General features: G+C 35.2%; 1 protein-coding gene across 1 annotated transcript in view; it reads right to left on the bottom strand.

Annotated features, from left to right (window-relative positions):
- Window positions 1-474: 474 nt before the first annotated feature.
- LOC110036020 (probable serine/threonine-protein kinase PBL10) overlaps window positions 475-21,425 on the bottom strand; it is a 31,076-nt gene continuing 10,125 nt past the window's right edge. The window contains exons 2-6 of the mRNA XM_020740365.1: window positions 4,474-4,799; window positions 4,207-4,342; window positions 2,957-3,099; window positions 2,726-2,849; window positions 475-1,171 (exon numbers count right to left, since the gene is read on the bottom strand). Of these exons, the coding sequence (XP_020596024.1) occupies window positions 714-1,171; window positions 2,726-2,849; window positions 2,957-3,099; window positions 4,207-4,342; window positions 4,474-4,799 (1,187 nt within the window). The 3' untranslated portion in view covers window positions 475-713. The remainder of the gene's footprint in view (window positions 1,172-2,725; window positions 2,850-2,956; window positions 3,100-4,206; window positions 4,343-4,473; window positions 4,800-21,425) is intronic.

Below are 21,425 nucleotides of genomic sequence, written 5' to 3'. Positions count from 1 at the left end.
ACATATCTCAGTTAACTAAGCTAATCTTGCCGACCCAAAACCAATTTAGCTTAGTATGCCGCCACATAGAGCAGGCGGTCGATAAATTCATACATCTAAAATATCATAAATACCATAATACGGACTCCATTAAAACAAGGGCAAAAATATAATATCATGTCATACATTTCCCCTATAAATAGTAAAATTTATGAAAAAAGAAGTGATAAATTATTCAACACACACATGCAAATGTAACACTCAAATTTTGCTTTTTACATTTATACCACCTAATTCTTTCATATCACATAATAATTACCAGTATTTTATGTTCTCTAAAATGAAATACACCATTTTGATGCATATATAAGAAAGCATATATGTAAAAATTGTAGTTCAGAAGTTAGATATGCAAATACATAAGAATTGAGTGGTATGTATGTATATATATATATATATATAATAGACTAGTATATATATATATATATATATATATATATATATAACATCTGAAGTTCCAATTCGTCTTTCTTTAGCTTTGCCCCAACTAATAAAGAAACAGAATGATTAGCACAAACTGATATTGCTAGTATATTCCTCAACCTTAATATCCTGAGATCACCGAACCTTCAAAAGCGAATAGAAAAAACAATCTATATACAATCAAACAGTTCAACAATAGAAGTAAACAAAACCAATCTCTTATGTCAACAATCACAACAAATAAAAGCTTCCTACTCGTACAGAGAGGAAGCCATTGGCCGTGGGTACGCCGCCCTCCCGCTGCCACTCTCTTCCAAACTCCTCACACTAGGCTTCTGAGATCCACTCCCAAAGCTCTGAGCGCTGATCTTCTGCTCCTCTTGTGATTTCTTCTCTGTATCATTCGGCTTCTGAAGCTGCTCCAGAACAGCCACCACATCCTCCATGCTCGGCCTCAACCTCCCTTCGGAGGACAGGCACTGTAAGGCGAGCGAGGCAACTTTCTGAGCTCCGTCGAGCGAATACTGCCCTTCGAGCCTTCTGTCCAAGATGCAGAAAAGCTTGCGCCTATTGGTGAGGTAAGGCCTCGCCCAATCGACCAGATTGTGCTCTCCGGTTGGGCGGTTCTTGTCCACGGCACGCTGGCCGGATAACAACTCGAGGAGTACCACGCCGAAACTATAAACGTCACTTTTTTCAGTCAAGTGACCTGCCAGAGTGAAACATCCAGTGATGAGAGGCATTTACAAACATACCATCCAACTATCATGTCTTTAAAGTATTCAACAGGTAAAGTGTACTATTTTACATTTATACCATCCAAATATTTCATATCACAATAAAAATATCACTATTTTAACCTTTCGAAGTGAAATACACCTTTCTCATGCATATTTAAGGTGTCCTATACGTAAATCGACCAGATTGTGCTCTCCGGTTTGCCATTTTTTATTCTTGCAATATCAACTACTAACGAAGTATGAAGTGGCCAATGGGGAAACTCTGCAGAAGATAAGAAAGGCAGATAGCCTTGAACTGATATTGCTTCAAGAGGTACGATTAATGTTCAATTGGAGTCGCTAAAGGCTAATTAAACAAAATCTTTTAGTCGCCCCGGCCCGGATGCTGACGAGTCGCAATATTTTTTATAGACACACATCAGTTGGCTTCTTGTTTCAGAGCAGTTTAGTACTATATGTTATAAATGATAAAAGGTACACAATAGGAGAAAATCAGAATTTTAGGTATCAACGACTTGGTCTATTTAAAAGACGTTCATTTACCTACCCCGAGAATCCAAGGAGAATGTTATAGAAGAATTTAGAAATTTTGTTCAATAAATTGCACACTTTGACACATTTAAATACGTGATTGGATGGCGAGTACTGGTGAATTATAATCACATAGTGGCTGCAATTTTTTTCCTTCAAGTCACGCAAGCTATATTTTGAACTCGAAGCTTTAAGATTGGAGACAAAATAAACCACTAAACTAAATGAGCAGCAAAATAGAAGGTTGCTGCAAATTATTAACTTTCAGGTGTAACAAGAATGCGACGACAGACAGCCGAAAAACAAAGAAAAAAAGCCATCAACATATCTACCACCCAATTCCTGTATTCACATGTCTAACTAAATTTTACATTTTACATTTATACCACCCAAATCTTTCATATCACATCAAAAATATCATTAATTTAACTTTTAAAAAGTGATATACTCCTTTCTCATGCATATGTAAGGTGGTGTTAACATATTGTAAATACATGATTGGATGGCGAGTACTGGTGAAGTAGCATCACAGCGTGGCTGCAATTTTTTTCCTTCAACTCATGCGCACTAAATTTTGAACTCAGAGGACTTCATAATTAGAGACAAAAAACCCAACCACTCAACTAAGTGAGCAGCAAAATAGAAGGTTGTTGCAAATTAATAACATTAAGGTGCAACAAGAATGAAAAGATAGCACCAAAAAAACAAAGGAAAATAGGCCATTAACATACGTACCATCCTGTATTCAGATATCTAAAATTAAAATTTTATATTTTACATTTATACCACCCAAATCTTTCATATCACATCCAAAATATCATTAATTTAACGCTTGAAAAGTGAAACACTCCTTTTCACTCATATGTAAGGTGGCATGTGTGTAAAAATTGAAGTTTAGGTTTTAGATACATAAATACATAGTAATTGAGTGGTATGTATGCAAATCTTCCAAAAAAGGAAAAAGGAAAAAGGAAAACTGGTACAAAACTTACCAGTAGAAAGATATTCAGGAGCTGCATAACCATATGTTCCCATGACCCTAGTAGAGACATGACTCTTGTCACCAGTAGGTCCATCTTTTGCTAATCCGAAGTCGGAAAGTTTTGCACAGTAGTTCTGTAAATAGATATAGAAGAGCATTTTGTAATTAGAATAAAATAGTTGGTGTACGCACAAACAAATAATGGGAGAATGCATATTATTCCAGTCAGAAATTTACATACTGCATCCAGAAGAACATTAGAAGTTTTAAAATCACGATAAATGACTTTTGTATCAGTCCCGTGCAGAAAAGCCAGTCCTCTAGCCGCCCCAAGTGCAACCTTCGTGCGCAGGCTCCATGAAAATGGTTGAAAATATGAACCTCCTGCACGAAAATTGGTGTATATATTAACTTGGTCATGTGAATCATTTTGGAGCACTGATAAAATCTTAGGGCCATTTGGGATCACTTTTGATTTTATTTTTATTTTTTCTTATTTTGTTTTGTTAATGTTTTTACATGAAGCAAAATATTTTTGATATATTATAACCTGTTTAGCTATTTTTAAGAATACTAAAAATAATTTTTAGATGTTTTGAAAATTTTTAAAATAAGTTAATTTATTTTTAATAAAAAATAAAAACATCCAAAAATACACTAAACAAACAAGCTTTTAAAATAAAAGTAAAAATAAAAGGAATCCGAAAAAAGCCCTTACAATTTCCAAATTTGATACACAGACTAATGCTACAATAAACCTCTCTTCCTCCACATCACAATATCATCAACATCACTGTCAGTTTTATCCGAACTATTAAAAGTCAACCTTATAAATCATCATTTTCCATTCGTTCCCACCAAATGTTGATCAATCAGTTAAAACATATTCTTCACAAATCGTTATGAACAATTTATTTTTGGTTATCCATAGGTCATAGAAGAAGACTCTTCTCGCAGGGTCATCATCACTGAAATATTTTAAATTGTAAAAATAACAACCAAAATAAAATAAATCAGCAAATAATTTGCACTCAAATCTTTGCTTGATGCTATGATTCTGAGAAGTATAAACTTGTATATCTGAATCAAATCTGCCGAAATTGAACAAATACAACTCTGATAAATAGTGTTTGATAAGCATCAAACAAAATAAAATATTGAGCTATTGCAATTCATAAATTATTACAAATATGTCTTGGCAGTAAACATGAAATCCCTGAAATCTAACACAGCAGTACCTAGCGGGACTAATTTCATTATCTACAACAGCCAAATCAGACACACTAAAAACTAAATTAATTTTCTAACTTCTAAATTCTAACTTCCACCACCTTCATACCATCAGAATCTTTCAATATACTAATTGGAGAGACAAACTAACGCCACATATGGAATACAACCTCTTCTCATCACATATAATTGATGAAAACTAAAAATTACATTAGGATATGTAATCTCACAAAACAAATATGCAGAATATAATAAGCTTACTTCTAAATAGATGGTTTTCAAGGCTCCCTCGAGGCATGAATTCATAGACAAGCAAGCGATGCTCGTCCTCTAAACAATATCCAATCAGCTTTACAAGGTTCGGGTGATGTAGCTGGCCCAAATAATTAACTTCTGCCTACAAATTTTGAAAAACAAATTGATTCAAATTGAAGAAATCTAAGTCCTGATATCTATTGCCTTGACATATTAATAAGTTAATAGCACATTATAATCTGCAAAAAACATCAATAATTACATTATACTCACCAACCATTCCCTATGACCCTGAAAACCACTCTGGTTGAGCCTTTTCACAGCAATACTCATTCCCAACCCTGGTTTCATCGCCAAAAGTGTGTGCTCATCAATCCAACCCTTAAAAACAGAACCGAAACCTCCCTCTCCCAACACACTGTCGGGGCGGAAATTTCTCGTCGCACATTTGAGCTCATTGAAGGTGAAACTCTTCACACTTGTTGACTGCAAAATCTCTCCTTCACTACGAGGAGTGGGAGGCACAGAAGATGAAGAAGTCCGGCCGCTGCTGCTGTATAATCCACTTCCAAACTTGCTGCTATCCTTCGAGTTAGTTCCTGAAGGAATGAAATAAAATATAAAAAGCGGGAATGAAAAGAGAAATTGAGATGTTTTTATTGAAAGTGCAATAAGAAAATGAATGAATAGAGCTATCTTGTGATTGTCACAAAATATAAATAATATGTGCATGTTTGTATATGCTGAACTAAAAAATTTTCATGGAAAAAAAAAGTTAATCTACTTGGATTAAATTTTGGCTCCAATCAAACTCAAATTGGAGTTAATTAGCTATGATTGCAGATTGAGCCAAACCTCAAATAGACTTGGCTCGGCTCGAGATCACTTTAAATAACCCAACATACCATACAAATGAAGAATTTTAGTAATCCGCCGCATAAAACAAAAAGGGTAATGGTTGGAGGCATAAAGATTTAGCTGAAATCTCAATGGTTATCCCTAGCATCAATGACATTTCTATTCATAACTCTTTAGATGGTCTGCTGTTGAGGAAGCTGGATAATCCCTCATTTAAAATGATTTGTGAATCCCTTCAAGGTAATTCTCCAACAGTTAACTGAGAATCTCTTATTTGGCATAAAAGTACGCTATTAGGTATTCCCTCTACTCTTGGTTAGCAGTTCACAATGCATTAAAAACTGCAGATCTCCTCACTGCCGGAAATATTACAACTTCTCCCCTCTGCCTTTTCTGTCATGCTGAGACTAAGTCAGTAAACTATCCTTTCTTTACTTGTTCTTTTTCAAATGCTATTCTAAAAGGATGGTTACCTTAAACACTATCTTTTTACTAAGTCGTAATTACTTCAAATTTTGGAGCATCTTTCTGCTACAGGAACTATCTCTAAAGCTAGGAAAAATTTCTATCATCTCTCCATCCATTGCACTGTTTCATTTATTTAGAAGGAAATAAATGATAGACGATTTAGCGGGCGTACTAACAGATTTTCTTCAGTTCTTTGTGGCATTAAAAGGTAAGTTAGAGGAAAAGTTAGAAAATGGAGAAACATACAGGATTGGGATGTCATTGTTAATTAGTATTTCTGAGGTTTTCTGTACTGGATAAGCTCTTCTCATGTACAACCTACAGTCTTCCTCAACCTCTTTCCCCTTCTGCCTTCTTAATCACAATTCGGTTTGGCATATACTGCAATTGGGTGTTTGCTTTACACTTTATTTTTGGATTACGTTTTTATTCAGCTCATAGCAAATTTTTTGAAAGGGGATGATTTTATAGATTAGAATATTTACTCTCTTCATCTTAAAAACTGTTTTTGGACTCGGCATGCAACCTACCCTGGAGATGTTAAGGGCAATGATGAATTCTCAATATTTACTCTCTTCAGTTTTAGGAAGAGCTAAGTCTGGACGAGTGCATATCATGGCATACACAAAGCTTTCAATGACACTAGCATATGGAACACGCTCCACATATTCCTTATCAATATTTGTAGTTCAAGTTATCTCTGCTGTGGGGATAGGCTTCGCATCCTTCATTTTGAACCTATACATTACCCTTTGAACATAGGCTATTTGAGAAGGATGTGGAAGTCCTTCTGATCTTGACGGACAAATCTCAATCCCAAGTATCTTTCTTGTTACACCCAAGTTGTTAACATCAAATTCAGAACAAAGATGATCTTTCAACTTTTGAATTTCATATTTCTTTTTAGCAGCAATCAACATATCATCTACATAGAGTAAGATGTACCCAAATGATGTATCTAACAACTTCAAGTACACAATTGTCAAAGTTGGTTCTAGAAAAATCAATACTAATGATGAACACATCAAACGTCTGATATCATTGATCCAGGGACTATTTTAGCTCAATACAAAGACTTTTTTAATTTGCAAACATAATCCTTATTTTAATTCACAACAAAACTCTTAGGTTGGATCAAGTTGATATCTTCTTCCAGCTCGCAATGCATAAAGACAGTCTTCATATTTAACTGCTTAATGTCACCTCCCAAAAGAGCCCTTATGGGTGGTGGGCAGCCCAGGACTTAAATACTGCTTTTCGGCCCTACACCTAGCCAATGTGGGACTATTTGTCCGTGACATTCTCCTCCACCCAATCACGTGACGCCCTCGTCACGGATCGGCTCCACCGAGGGTCCCACTGGACCATGGAGAGTCCACACACTTGGCAGGCAGTAATCTGCTCTGATACCACTTGTCACCTCCCAAAAGAGCCCTTATGGGTGGTGGGCAGCCCAGGACTTAAATACTGCTTTTCGGCCCTACACCTAGCCAATGTGGGACTATTTGTCCGTGACATTAAGCTCCAAATCATAAACAATAACAATTTTGGGCAACACAAAAATAGATGTGAGCTTCATAACTAGAGAAAAGAAGTTGATGAAGTCAGCACCTGGAATCTAACTGAAATAATCAAGCTTTATATCTTCGTTCTTCATCCTATAAGGCATCATTCTTTTTCAAGTATATCCACTTTAATTGAGTTGTCTTCTTTCCTTTTGGAAGTTATATGAGTTCTATGTTTGATTTTTATGCAATGATTCCATTTCGTCTTCCATATTTATGTGCCACTTCGCAGTGTCCAAGCTCGAGACTGCATCTGCATATGAGCATGACTTGACAAGAGTCTCTTTTGTAGCAGCCAATGCATGAAACCAGATCTGCCTCACTATATGTCTATATCGCTTAGGTGGGGAAATCACTCTTCCCTGATTATCCCTGGTCAAAGAATAAGACGGCGCAATAGTAGAAATCTTTTCATCAACAATAGTCTGCTAAGATGATGTTAAGGAAATAGTGTGTTCCACTTGATGTAACTGACTCATCCAAATCAGGGTTGGATGGTGGTGATTGATGGCGGAAAAAATTATTGTGAAGTGGTCAAGCATGCAAGTATACGTGTCAATGAATTAATAAATAAAAATAAGTTCACGCATCAATCCCACGAGGAAAGTGTCAAAATATTCCTAACAGGCTAGTTTGAATATCCAATTACAGGTAAAAGAAATCTAATCCTAAAACAGAAAGAAGGAAACAAACTAAGTTTTGTGAGGTTTTTCAGATATGAACGGTTTATACTCCTATGACATAAGCCAAGTGCTTTCTCAATGTTTTCCTACGGAACCCATGCTATTGCAGACAACAAGGGATAAAATTTTTTTCTCAGTTTATGCCTACATCATAAGAAGAGTTGAAACCATTACATAATTAAGGGACATTTAACAATGTAGAATTTCACAAGTCTCTTATAATCCTCTATTTAGATGCAAAACACTAAAGATAATATGTCCATTTCACTAGGTTTTTGTGGTTAACTTATTCGTTCTTCTATGCATCGGACAGAAGCCCTAGATCACAAGGATTTTAATATTTTATCGTGTTTGAATTGAAGTAAATTTAGTTCAGATCCATGCAAAGAAAAAACGTCAAAGGATTAAAAATACACAGAATAAAACAACGAGAAAACCACATGCCTGATATCACAAGAGCACAAAACAACTTCAACCACAATGCATGAAAAAAAAAAGCAAAAACCAAGCATAATAATAAAGATCACAGTGCAAGAGGTCCAGAACACTCACCTAGAGCTATTTAGTCCTTGGCAAAATGGGCTACGTCTCTCTATTAAATACAAACTCTCACAAATCTCCTCTTATATAAGGTCACTCACCTTCCCTCTCAAACTCATAAGAAACCAACCCTAAGAAGCTTCTCTCCAAAGAAAGAAAAAGAAAACACATATTTTTTGAACTAGAGCCCTAAAAGCTGCAGTGCAAAGCCTCCAAACTCAGCCAGAAGATGTTTACGTTGTGCCTTAACTTCCCTCTTATAGCTTTAGCCGAAATCAACATCAAAAAACTTGACAAATCGAGTTCTGGTAATCTTGTAGCGCAAGTGTGCAGGAAAGGCAGCGTGGATATGTCATTCCCGGAGCAGATGCGCCATTAAGATAGTGTGGGTGTGTCACAAGGTCGGTGCGGGTGCATACCATATCAGTTGCGGGTGTGCCGATTCATCATCTTTTTTTGCTCCCAATTTGCTCATTTTCCTTCACCAAGTGGTGTAAATCCTTTATAACATATGCAACACGAAAAAAATTTCTTTTTCAAGCATAATATCATCATAATTAAGGGAGATAATATGGTATTTAATATAGCAAAATCACAAAAATTTACCTTTTATCAATGATATCACTGGATATATCAAAAACTTTTCATCAAAGATAAAATCTCTCCTTATGAGGGATCTGAAATCTTTAAAACTTCACAATTTGCAACCATTTACACTATTTTATATGCCATATCCCAATAATATACACTTTTTTTATCTGGGATCTAACTTTTCCATCATTGATCTAGGCAAAAACAATACAACAAAAAAAATTAAGTCATAATAATTAGGAGGCTACTGGACCAAGCCTCTTGTGGATGCTTCAAATCAATAGCGGCATGAATAGATCAGTTGACTAGGCAACATGCAATAGAGGAAGCTTTAACCCAAAAACTTTTATCAAAAGTGACTGAAAAAAAGCATACAGTGAGTTCTTTCTAGAATTGTACGATTGTACCTATCAACTTCATTTTGTTGTGTCTTCATAGCATATGTGCGGTGGCGAGTGATGCCGCTGAATGATAAAAAGCCTCAAATTGATGTGAGCAAAACTATAATCCATTATATATTTGAAGACATTAAAATTATTGCCTAGCTTTTTAATCATGGTCTTTTATAGCTTGAAGAGTCCAAATACATTATATTTTTCTTTGATAAAGAATGGACAAAGCTTTCTTGAATAATCATCAATAAAGGTTAACATGTATCTTACACTGCCACTAGATGGCTCTCTTGATGATCCCCCAAAGTTTAGAGCTGATATAATCAAGAATACCTTTGGTTTTGTTGACCGTATTAATGAATGAGAGCCCTTTTTGCTTTCCTAAAACACTGCTCGTAGAATTTCAAAGCACCAGAGTATTGATCACATAGTAAATCTCTCTAGCTTAACATTTGAAGACCTTTATTGCTCATATGGCCTAGTCTTAAGTGAAGCTTCAATGACAAAACCTTCGAAAGCATAGAGGTCTCCATTCGTATTTCGACCTCTCATCAGCACGAGTGCTCCTTTGAAAACCTTTATTGCTCCACCTTCACTAGTGTAATGTAAACCCTGATCGTCCTGGGTATTGAGGAAGATTAGGCTTCTTATTAGCTTGGGGCATCCCTCACCTCAGTGAATGTCCTAACAATACCATTAGAAGACATGAATTCATTTCTCATCAACTTAACTCCACCTTCAACAAATTGATGAGGGGAGAAATACTTCATATTAGGACTCGTGTGAAGTGTGCAACCGGAGTCCATGATCCATTCAGATGAAGACCTTTGTTGGTCCTCAAACACTAATAAGATGTTGCTTTCATTATCTTATGTTGCAATGCTCGTTTGGCCTTTTTGTTCCAATTTCTTATGATCATGCTTCTCCGAAGATCCTTTTTTTTAAATTTCGGGCAACCTTCTTTCCAATGCTTTTTTTTTTTTTTTGCAATAAAAGCAACTGTATTATTTCCTCTGGACTCTTGTCTCGCCGAACAATTTAGCCAATTTGATTTCTTTTCAGATCTTCCTCTGGTGAGCAAGCTATCACCATTGCTAATGGATGCAAAAGATTACAGATCATTGGATAATAAAACTTAGCTTGCATCTTCTAGACAAATTGACTCCCTTCCATATAACATGGATTCACAAAAGTTCCACTACCAAGGTGCAAGAGGCCATAACAACAACAAAGCTAAATCTTCATCTTCATGCTTCACCTTGATCATCTCCAAATCAGTGATGATGCTCTTAAACTAGTTGAGGAAACTCTTCGTATCTGAGCATTTTGTCATGCGGTGAGAGTATAACTTTTGCTTCAAGTACAACTTTGTTGTGAGACTCTACCCAATATATAGACTCCAATTTTCAACATACGTCACAACAACAATGCTTACCTTCAAACAATTATTTAATATCTTATTTGATAGATATAGATGAATATGAGATCATACCTTCTTGGTCATTTGAATCTTCTCTTCAGCTCATAATATTTTTGTAAATGGGAAAACATTATAGGATAGCCGGAGCAAAAACTTCACAAGTCAAAAAGATGGTCGATGATAAGTTTAATATAAAATCATTTAGGCTTCGTATAGGGCAGTTACAACTCATTTAAAAGCTGTTTTGCGGCAGCTGTGGCAGAAAGCTGCAGCGTAGAAACTGCTGCAGATGAGCGGGGTGCCTATTTGTTTTATGCAAGTTTAAAACAGCTGCAAACAACTTTGCTGTAGTTGTTTCTGAACAAATGACATTTATGTCGTCTACTATAATGTTGTTTATAACAACAATATTCATACTAGCACATTCCATACTTAAAAGCAAATATCCAATTTTAACATTACAAAATAAAAATAGAGATCTCACTAAATAATAAGTAGCACAACAATCAAAATTAAAAATAGAACTATGAAAATAACAATTAATAATATAATAATATTAATTTTAAAATGCACGGAGTTTATGTCACTGAGGAAACTCTCCATGTTCGATTACTATCTGTAGTGGAATCCTCCAACTCATCCACCCATCTAAAGAAGTCGCATCATTCTGTTCTTCTCCTCTGATAGCTATAAAGCTATGTCCAGGAAACATTGTAGTCTGCAGTAGCAGTACAATGATCTAGAGGTACCAAAAATCTTTGAACTCATCTTTCCTAAAGGCTTAAAACAACAAAGCACAGACCCCTAGATGTAACATCAGTGAAAATGAATAATAGAAATAATAAATTAAAGTTTTATGCAGCTTTGAGGTCTCTGAAAACACAGCATATAAACCAATGAATTTATTATCACAAGAAGACAACAGATCTTGTAAAAAAATATTTTTGATTGCCTTTAACCCGCATAAGACTGAACTTGAGTATCTCATATGCATATTAAAAAAAAAAGCAATCCAGAAAAACCTCAAATAACATAACACTAAAGAAGAGAAACATGGTTGTCTTCGTTGGGCTTTCACAAATGATAAGAACCAAATGTGACATATAAGCTATCCAGAAAAACCCAAAAACCTAAAAAAAAAAAAATGTAATAAAAATTATATTACATATTATATTCACGGTTGCCTCATCAGCCATCCAAGTGGGAAAATATATGGATAAGAACTATAAATAAAATTAAGATTCAAAATATTTATCACTTATATAAAATAACTGATACAACAAACAATAAATATTTCCATAACACATTACAAATAAAGTAGCAACAAGAAAACAAAAGTTCCTACCATTCAACCTCCAATAAAAGCATCTGTAATTTGTTTCCTCAACTCTATCATCTCGCTTGCCCTTTCTCTATCATGGGTGCAAGTGTCATGCAAACCAATTTCAACTTGTGATAAAGATTGCTCAAGACGATATCTGTATGCTTCAATAGGGACATGTGAGTGATTTTCATCAGTTCAATTGAAGTCAACGTCGTTGAGCGAAGAATGCCGCTGAATATACCTGTAGAGAGTCATCATAGCAACCACAATCTGCACTCATTTGGAAAATGGATATGAAGACATATTAATACGCCTAAAAATTATCTACTTTTTTATATATATATATATATATATTTAATATTAATTTTTAATGATATTTAATGATATTGGCTTTAAAAAAAGAGATTTTGCATATTTTTTTGTTTCAGGTACAAGAAATGAAGTTTTTGAGAAAATGAAGCAAAAACAGTATAATTTAGATCCAAATCGAGCAAAGAAGAAAATTCTGACCTGAGGCATTTTGATATGTCTTTCTATGTTTAATCTTGTCTTTCTATGTTTCTATGTTTAATCTTCTTTACATTTATCACATATTTTTGAATGAAATTGCACTTTAAAGAAATATTATTTTCATGTTTATCTTGTAGGTACAACACTTGAAGCGGTTTAGAGCTAAAACGGGACGAAACGAAGCGAAACGAGGGTGTTCAATGCAGGGTGGCGCCTATGCACCAAAAAGTGGCGCCGAGGCGCCTGTATCACTGAGAAAACGACGCATGTGCGCTATAGATTGGCGCCTAGGCACCAGAAACTGTCTGGAGATGATTTTTAACAATTTTTTGTGGTTTCGGGCTGTTTTGGAAGGTTTTGGATGGCTATGCACGACCCAATGAGTCATGCAAAAAATCTAGATATTTGGAAAGGTTAGAGGTGTCTCTTGGAGTGAAAGGGTGTCTCTTGGTGTGAAGAGGTTTGTCTCTTGAAAAAAAGAGGTGTTTGCTATCTCTTTAAAAAGAGGGTTGGGTGTCATTTAAAAGGGAAATTTTTAGAGAGTTTTGGCATGACTGTATAGAGGAGATGGAGATGTGGATTTCCACCATGTCTTGAGAGACTGATGAGGGATTTTGAGAGATATATATAAAGGAATTGTATGAGCATTGCATGAATCAGCGGGACACTTTGTTGGAGAGATTTTCATCTTTTTTTTCAAAGGGAAAAAGCTAAATATTTTGTTATTCATTATCTTATAATTGTTGTAAACATTTTCTAGTAGATTTTTTTCGATTTAATGAAGTATTTCGTTGTGTTTAATCTATACTTTGCGAGTATTTTCTTTACTTTTTTCTTTTGATTTGAAGTATTCGTATGAGTAGAAAAATTTATTTCGTGATAAAATTTATTTTGTTTTAATGTGAAGAGTAAAATCTCCTTCGTTTTATTGAAATAAATTAAGTGACAATATGTTATGTTAAAATCTGTTGTAAATAAAACTAAGAATCGGGAGAGCAGAGATCCTGCAACATGAGTGTACTCACATTGACAGGTTGGCTATGACAAAGTAATTTAGGCGGCAATACAATTTTTAAGAAAATATAATTTAATGATCTATTTTTATTAGAAGCTTCTAGTTGACAGATAGTTGCATAAAACTAATAGAATACTAGGCTTATCTATGCACTCGAAAGAGGGTAGGTAGACATACGTTTCTTTGTTGACAAATAATTAATTCATAATTCTATCAATTCTTTTACTGCTTATGTCATCATATTTATTTTACTTTTCTTTTTCTATGAAATAGAAGCACTGTTTAGCAATGTAGATTTGCTTAGATCTTCTCTTATTTCAAGAAGATGATGGTATTTTCACCGGCTCTTCATTTACTGTACAAATTGATCACTTGTAATCACATAATGCCACGAAGGGCTATAATTTCACCCAACTAGTGAGTACCACACTTCACTTTCGAAGAAGCGGATGTCAAGTGATACAACTTAAAATTACCTATTTTAATACATATTTTATACTCATTTTTTTAGGATATTATGCTTTAATGAAAGATATTTTATGTTTTTGGTTGCGGGTGCAAGAGAAAGAGTTTAAGAATAAAAAAGAACAAAAATATATCAAAAAGAAGCATAATGGGCTAAACTATAGAAAATTGTCGAACCAGTCAAACTGGCGCCTAGGCGTCAGATGCAGAATCTGGTTGGCGCCTAGGCGCAACAGTTTGGCGTCTCGGCGCCATAGTTATTTTCTAAAAGATTCATTGAATAAGGCTGAATTTTGAAGAGATGTTTGAAGCAACTCTTGGTCATTTTCGAAGCTATAAAAATAGAGATTAATTCCAAAAGGCTAGGGGGTCGGAAATATAGAGTCACATAGTGGGTGAGTGTGTTAAGACTATAGTTTTCTTTGTGAGTCTTTGTGATTTCTGGAGTTTGTGAGTTCTGTAAGTGTCGTTAGAGTTAGAAAAGTCAGAGAACTTCAAAGGAGTACTTGGGGAAACATTCCAGATAAGTATTTGTAGATAAGTATTTTAAGTATTTGTATCTTTGTCTTTAAGTCTTATACTTTGGATTTGAGTTTTATAAATATATTTTGTTTTCTTATCCCCATGCGTTTTAAGTAGTTTTCTCTCTTTCTCATTGCAATATAAAGTAATCAAGTGATTTTGATTTTGTTTAAAACTTTTTTTATTTCTAAAAATTGTGATGATATTTTACCGGTCTTTCATTTATTTTACAAATTGGTCACTTGTATTGTTAAAATTTGTTGAGGAAACTTATAGACCCGAGAGGGCTCAGATTTCTTGACTTATAAGTATCACATTTCACTTCGGAAAAAGCAGTAACGATCGTCCGAGGGAGAATGCAAATAGATAGGAAGATAAGATTTGATGGGCGTAGAATTGATGTTTCTAAAGTGACAAGCTAAATTCTTTTATCAATTTGGTTTAACGATTGGAACTAAGGGTTACTGGTAGATCATATAAAGAGGGCACAGTGTATACTCTAGGAGTAAGAGATTAGAACATACCCAGCAATACTATACATGCCGACACTAACTTTAGATTAGTCAATGTTCTTTACATATCAAAATAAATAAAGAATAGGTATGCTCCTATTTGTCAAAATACCACATTTAAACTTATAAACATTTGAAGTCCTATACTGATTATGAATTATTGCGAGAAGAAGTCTCTTTTTATATATTTTTTCTAAATCATTACATTTAGTTTTACTTGCATTTGTAGAAATTAGTACACTTAATTTCATCATTATTACTTTAGATATTTACTACAGTCTTAAGTAAAGTTTTCTTAAGATTAAAATTCTTGAATTTCATTTCACTCCATTTACGTTTCGATTGGGGATCGATACTGGTTTTTATAAAAAATCCTACATTATTTGAAACCATACATTTACTTGCATAGTACCCCTAGTGAGAAAACAATATCTTTAAATTTTATCATATTATATTTGTTCTCACTAGCCGCTAAATATAATTCCGGTCAAGTTTTTGGCATATTAAGAAATATAAATATATGTATAATTGTGGGTCGAGTCAAGTTTTTGGTGTTATTGTCGGAAACAGGAAAAATGAAAAAGAAATATATTTTTTAGAATTTTCTTTGAAACTTTATTTAACCTGTAGGATTACTAAAAAAATAAAAATCAATTAGTTTTAAATTATTTAGAATTTTCGAAAATTATGAAAAAAATTGTGTTAAGAAAAGCAGAGGTAGACCTAGGAAGACTTGGGTTTATTGTATAAAAAATGATCTTAATTTACTAGAACTAAATGAAAATATGACACTAAATAGGACGTAATGGAGAAAAAGGTTTCATGTAGCTGACCCCACATTGTGGGATTAAAGCTTTGTTGTTGTTGTTGTTGTATAAAAAAATTGCAAAAACTGAAAAATAAAAAAAATATTATTTAGATATTTTTAAAATATTTTCTGAATTTTACTTTTTGTATGCAAAATTTAGCATCTGAAAGTTTCATACGCTATGATTTTAAATTATAACGAACTATAAGAAGAATTAGAAATCAAAAATAACTTCACAATTCTCAAGAAATAACAAACACATCACAAAATAACATTAAAACTTTAATTATTGAAAATGAGCATCCAAATTTACAAAGACCATTAAGGGATTATGCAAACCCTATAACAAATGAAATTCACTTAAGTATTCAAATCTTTGCTATAGCGGCTAACTCATTTTAACTTAACCTGCAATAATACAAATGGTACAAAATAATCAATTTGGGGGAATACCAACTGAGGATCCAAATTTACATCTTGCAAGTTTTCTAGAACTTTGTGCTAAATTCAAATATGATGGTGTATCAAATGACGCGACTTATTCATTTTTCCTTAAGGGATAAAGCTAAAATGTGGTTAACCTCATTATCACCTGGATCTATTAGAACTTGAGGAGATATGACAAAATTTTTTGGCTAAATACTTTTCTCCTTAAAAAACTACTAAGCTTATAAATGATATTACTTCTTTTATTCGAGATGAAGAAGAGTCAATTTATGAGGCTTGGGAATGATTTAAGGAACTCCTTAGAAAGTGTCAACATCATACTTTTACCTAAGTAGTTAATTATTCAAACATTTTATAATGGGTTAATAGAATCTCTTAGATCTATAATTGATGTTGTTCAAGGATCTTTAATGTCAAAATCATTTGAAGAATCTCATATCTTAATTGAAGAAATGACCACTAATAATTTTCAATGACCCTCAGAGAGGGTAAATCCTAAAAGAGTGGCTAGTATTCATGATAATGATGCTTTTATCATCTTAGCATCTCAAGTTGTTGAGATATCTAAGAAATTAGATAATTATACTAAGAATTTTTCCCAAATACCTCAAGCAAGTGAGGAAAATTTATTAGGGCAAATGAATGATTCTCAATCATTAGAAACTTTACATGCGGTTGCTAATAAACTCAATAACTTATATTCTAACTTTTATAACACAAGTTGGAAAAACCACCCTAATTTTAACTGAAACAATTCAAGCGAACCCAATAGGAAACTGGAACAATCAAGGTAATTCTAACCATCGATTTTCTTATCTTCCTGGCTTTAATAACCAACAATTTAAGGAAAAGAAGTTGTCTATAGAAGAAGAAGTTTTACAAATGGGTAATCAAATGCAAATTCAAAGTGCCACAATAAGAAATATTGAGAATCAACTAGGACAAATTGCTGATGCACTTAACAATAGACCCCAGAGAACACTTCCAAGTAATGTTGAAATAAATCCCAAAGACAAAGGAATAGAAAAAAAAACAAAATTAAAGTTGTTCAACTTAGGAGTGGAAAAGAATTAAATGTTGGAATTCAAAAATAGATTAAAGTTGAGAGATTGAAAAAACGGAAAAACATAAAGAAATTATTTCTAAAGACCAAGAACAATCTGTGTCTCCAACTAAAAATGATTTAGAAAGGCCACCACTTCCTTTTCCTGAAAGACTTAGAAAACAAAAGCTTGATCAACAATTTTCAAGATTTTTTGAGATATTTAAGATGCTTAGAATCAATAATCCATTTACAGAAGCTTTGGAACAAATGTCGAATTATGTCAAATTTATGAAAGATATATTAAACAAAAAGAGAGACTTTGAAGCTTATTAGGTTATTGCACTTAGTGAAGAATGTAGTGCAATAATTCAAAAGAAGCTTCCTCAAAAGCCGAAAGACCTGGTATCTTCACTGTATCATGTGCGATTAGAGAAAAAATTTATGGAAAAGCCTTATGCAATTTAAAAGCTAGCATTAATCCAGTGCCTTTATCCATTTTTCGAAGGTTAGACTTAGGAGAGATTTCTGCCACTACTGTAACGGTTCAGTTAGTTGATCGATCTATCACTTAGTCTAAAGTGGTTAAAGAATAGGTACTTATTAAAGTGGATAAATTTATCTTCCCTATGGATTTCATTGTGCTCAATATGTAAGAAGATAAAGAAATTCGTATTATTTTGGGGATACTATTTTTTGCTACCGAACGTGCTATGATTGGTGTGCGAAAAGGAGAGTTAACCATGAGAGTTAATGACCAGGAAATAATATTTCATGTTCTAAAGTTAATGAGGTACCCTGTTAAAGAAAAATCTTATAGGATGGATAGTAATGATTATATGATTGTTAAACATTTCCAAAAAAAATGTTCATTTCTGAGGAAAAAGATGAAGTGATATTATATCGAGAAGGATTAGATAGTGAAACTGAAAGTGATTTTGAAGAAAAATGATTAGAGATAAATGTTGAGGATACTAATTATGTTCAAAAGAACTTTGAGATTTTGAAAACTACTGAAAATAGTAAATCTCCAATCTCTTCAATTAAAAAACCTCTGGAGCTTGAGATGAAAGTACTGTTGACCTCATTTTCGGATGAGGTCTTCACTTCTCTCCTTAGAACCTAGGGTCTAGCTTTAGGCTTCTCTTGTTGGCCCTCCTAGAGAGACTAGTACGGAACCCACACCACTTAGAAAATTCAAGCCACCTCGTCACTTCTTTGAGTTTAGCATGGGCGGTCCCAAATTGGGCTCGAGTTTCGCATGGGCGGTCCCAAATCCTTGGCATTTTGTTGAGTTGATTAAGATTGACACATGAAACTCGAATAGAGTTCCTATATTAATAGGAACAGCCCCTAGGGAACTCCCTTTGCTACCTTAATGCTCGATAACGCTGCATTTTTGCGCACGCATCGCATCCTGCATAATTTTGGCTTAAATTGACTCGCCTGCCGGCAAACTCGTCCGGAAATTTGACTTTAGCTAGGAAGGACACCCAGATCTCTATAGTTTCGCGCACGAGCGTCTAGCACGAATATCGATGCACTTTTTTTAGCGGTGCCCGGGCCTGGGCTCAACTCAGGTCCGACTCGGGTTTGATTCAGGTTGGACTCGGGTTGAACGCGGGCTAGGCACCAGCTCACCTGAATTTAAAATTCAAATTTCAAAATTCAAATGGATTATTTAAATTCTGTCTTAATTAAAATTAATTTAGGTTTTAATGTTTTCCATTTAATCTCCCCCAATATTTGGAATTCATTAATTTCCCCGCCAATTACTTTCAGAGCAACGGTTATTACCCCGCTCCAATTCTAAAAGGAAGGGATCGCTCCTTCCTTCGCAGTGGACCTCCTCTACCTCTCCCGAGCTCTTCTCTCCCGCTCGCTTCCGCTCAACTTTCCCATTCCTGTCACGCTTCTGCTGCAAGCCCGCTCGCCTCCTCCCCGCACCGAATCCGCAAACCGCTTACTCTCTCCCGTCTCCCGCACCGAAGCCGCTCGATCCCGTCTACCGCACCGAAGCCATCTCCGCTCGATCCCGCCTCCCGCTCGGCGCCTTCGCTTGTCAACCTTCTCTCGCTCGCCTTCTCCTTCTCCCGAGGCATCTCTGCTCGAGTCCGCTCGACAGGGAAAGACGAAGCGCCCGCTCCTCCTGCACCTCACCCGCACCTCCTCTGCGAACAGAAACCGACGCCTGCTCGATTCGGCTCCCTTCTCTCGCGCCTGCTTCTTCGCTACAGTCCCTCTCTCGAGACGCTTACTCCTGCACGCCTGCTCAACCAAAGCCTGCGACATTTTTTTTTTCCTCCGCTCGACCTCTCTCAGCAGTCGTCTCTCGGAACAGAACTCCACTCGATTCGGCCCGATCCAGCTCTTTGGATTAATTTGACACCCGCTCCTAACCTTCTTTCTCGCTCGATCAGCTTGACTTGGTTCTCCTCGCTCCACAGGATTCCTCCCTTTGGTTTCTTCTTACCCGAAATTTGTGAGATTGGTAGGTACAGGTTCGATCTCCTCGCTTAAACTTATTTTTTAAGATCTTTAATCGAAAGTGCTGAATCTGTTGAAAGCTGAAAGGAAACTGTCTGAGGAATTGAACTAGTCCTGTTTATATCATTTGGTTTAAAGCTTTTTCATGCATTCTTTCATCCATAAGACTTGATCCCATGATGGTTGAGCTTAACATATGTTGTAGCACTACTTTATAATTTATTTATCTGCTTACATTTGTTATGATAGTAGCTCTCCCAATCATAGGGACTGATTTTTGTAGATCTCCGAATAGTTTTTTTTTCCCATTAAATCGTGTTAACCGAATTTATGTCTTGGTTAAAAAGATGCAAGTATTAGTCTGAAGCACAATTTTATTCATTTGACAATTTGATCACTGCTTTAAGGTGTTTCTATTGGTCAATCTTGAACAACTTAATCACTGTACATGTGTTGTTTGAGGTTGTCAATCACTATAGAGGTGTTGTAGGAAGCTTAAAGGTCGTTGTATATGTGTTGTTTGAGGCTGCTAATCACTATAGAGTGTCGTAGGAAGTTGTAGTACCGCTGTCCAATGCTTCTAGTTGTTGCCCTGTGTCGTAGGAAGCTGTAGGATTGCTGTCCAATGCTTCTAGTTGCTGCCCACCACGATTTGAGTTCGTAGGAAGCCACCTAGGAGCTGTCCACCACGATTTGGGTTCCTAGGAAGCCACCTAGAAGTTGTCCACCACGATTTGGGTTCGTAGGAAGCCATTTAGTTGTTGCCCACCACGATTTGGGTTCATAGGAAGCCACCTAGGAGTTGTCCACCCCGATTTGGGTTCGTAGGAAGACACCTAGTAGCTGTCCACCACCGTTTGGGTTCGTAGAAAGCCACCTAGTAGTTGTCCACCATCGTTTGGAAGCCATCTAGTTATTGCCCACCTCTGTTTGGATTTGTAGGAAGCCGCATAGGTGCTGCCCATTGTTGTTTGGTTTCATAGAAACTCATACAGGCGCTATTCGAAATTCCTAACCGCTGTCCGGAGTCGTAAGATCACCGTACACATTTGCTAATTTCTTACCGGGGTTGTAGGAAATCGTAGGATCACCATACTAGCTCGCTAGTTGCAATAAGGAGTTGTAGGAGACCTTAGGATCACCTGTTTGGAGTTCTTAACTGCTACTACAACTTGTTCTACTGTTTACTGTTTTCAAACTTTTCTCTGCAATTTATTTAAATTCACTGCAAATTATATTGTGTTTTGTGAGTTAAACATGCAACAGAAATTGCAGCAGCAGATACGTCACGTATGCAGACACATTTGTTGTTGCTTCTTATTTGTTGTTGCTTCTTTATTGCAATTACTCTTACTCTAACACATTATGCAGGTACTGAATACAATCTCACTTTCAAAACAAAACAATTTTTCAAAATTAAACAATTTTTTCAAAATAAAAAAAAAACAAAACATAACACATTCTTTCGAACTTACGGGGGTCCCTCGGAGGAGGTAACCCACGGTTGCTAACGAGATCTCCCCGGTTTAAATGGGTTTCACAACTCGTTTAAACTAAATAAGTTCAAAAGAAAATA

This window comes from Phalaenopsis equestris, unplaced genomic scaffold (genome assembly GCF_001263595.1).
Source record: "Phalaenopsis equestris unplaced genomic scaffold, ASM126359v1 Scaffold201678, whole genome shotgun sequence".
NCBI lineage: Eukaryota > Viridiplantae > Streptophyta > Magnoliopsida > Asparagales > Orchidaceae > Phalaenopsis > Phalaenopsis equestris.
The sequence above is the reverse complement of the archived record's forward strand: the minus strand, read 5'-3'. Positions and strand labels throughout refer to the sequence as shown.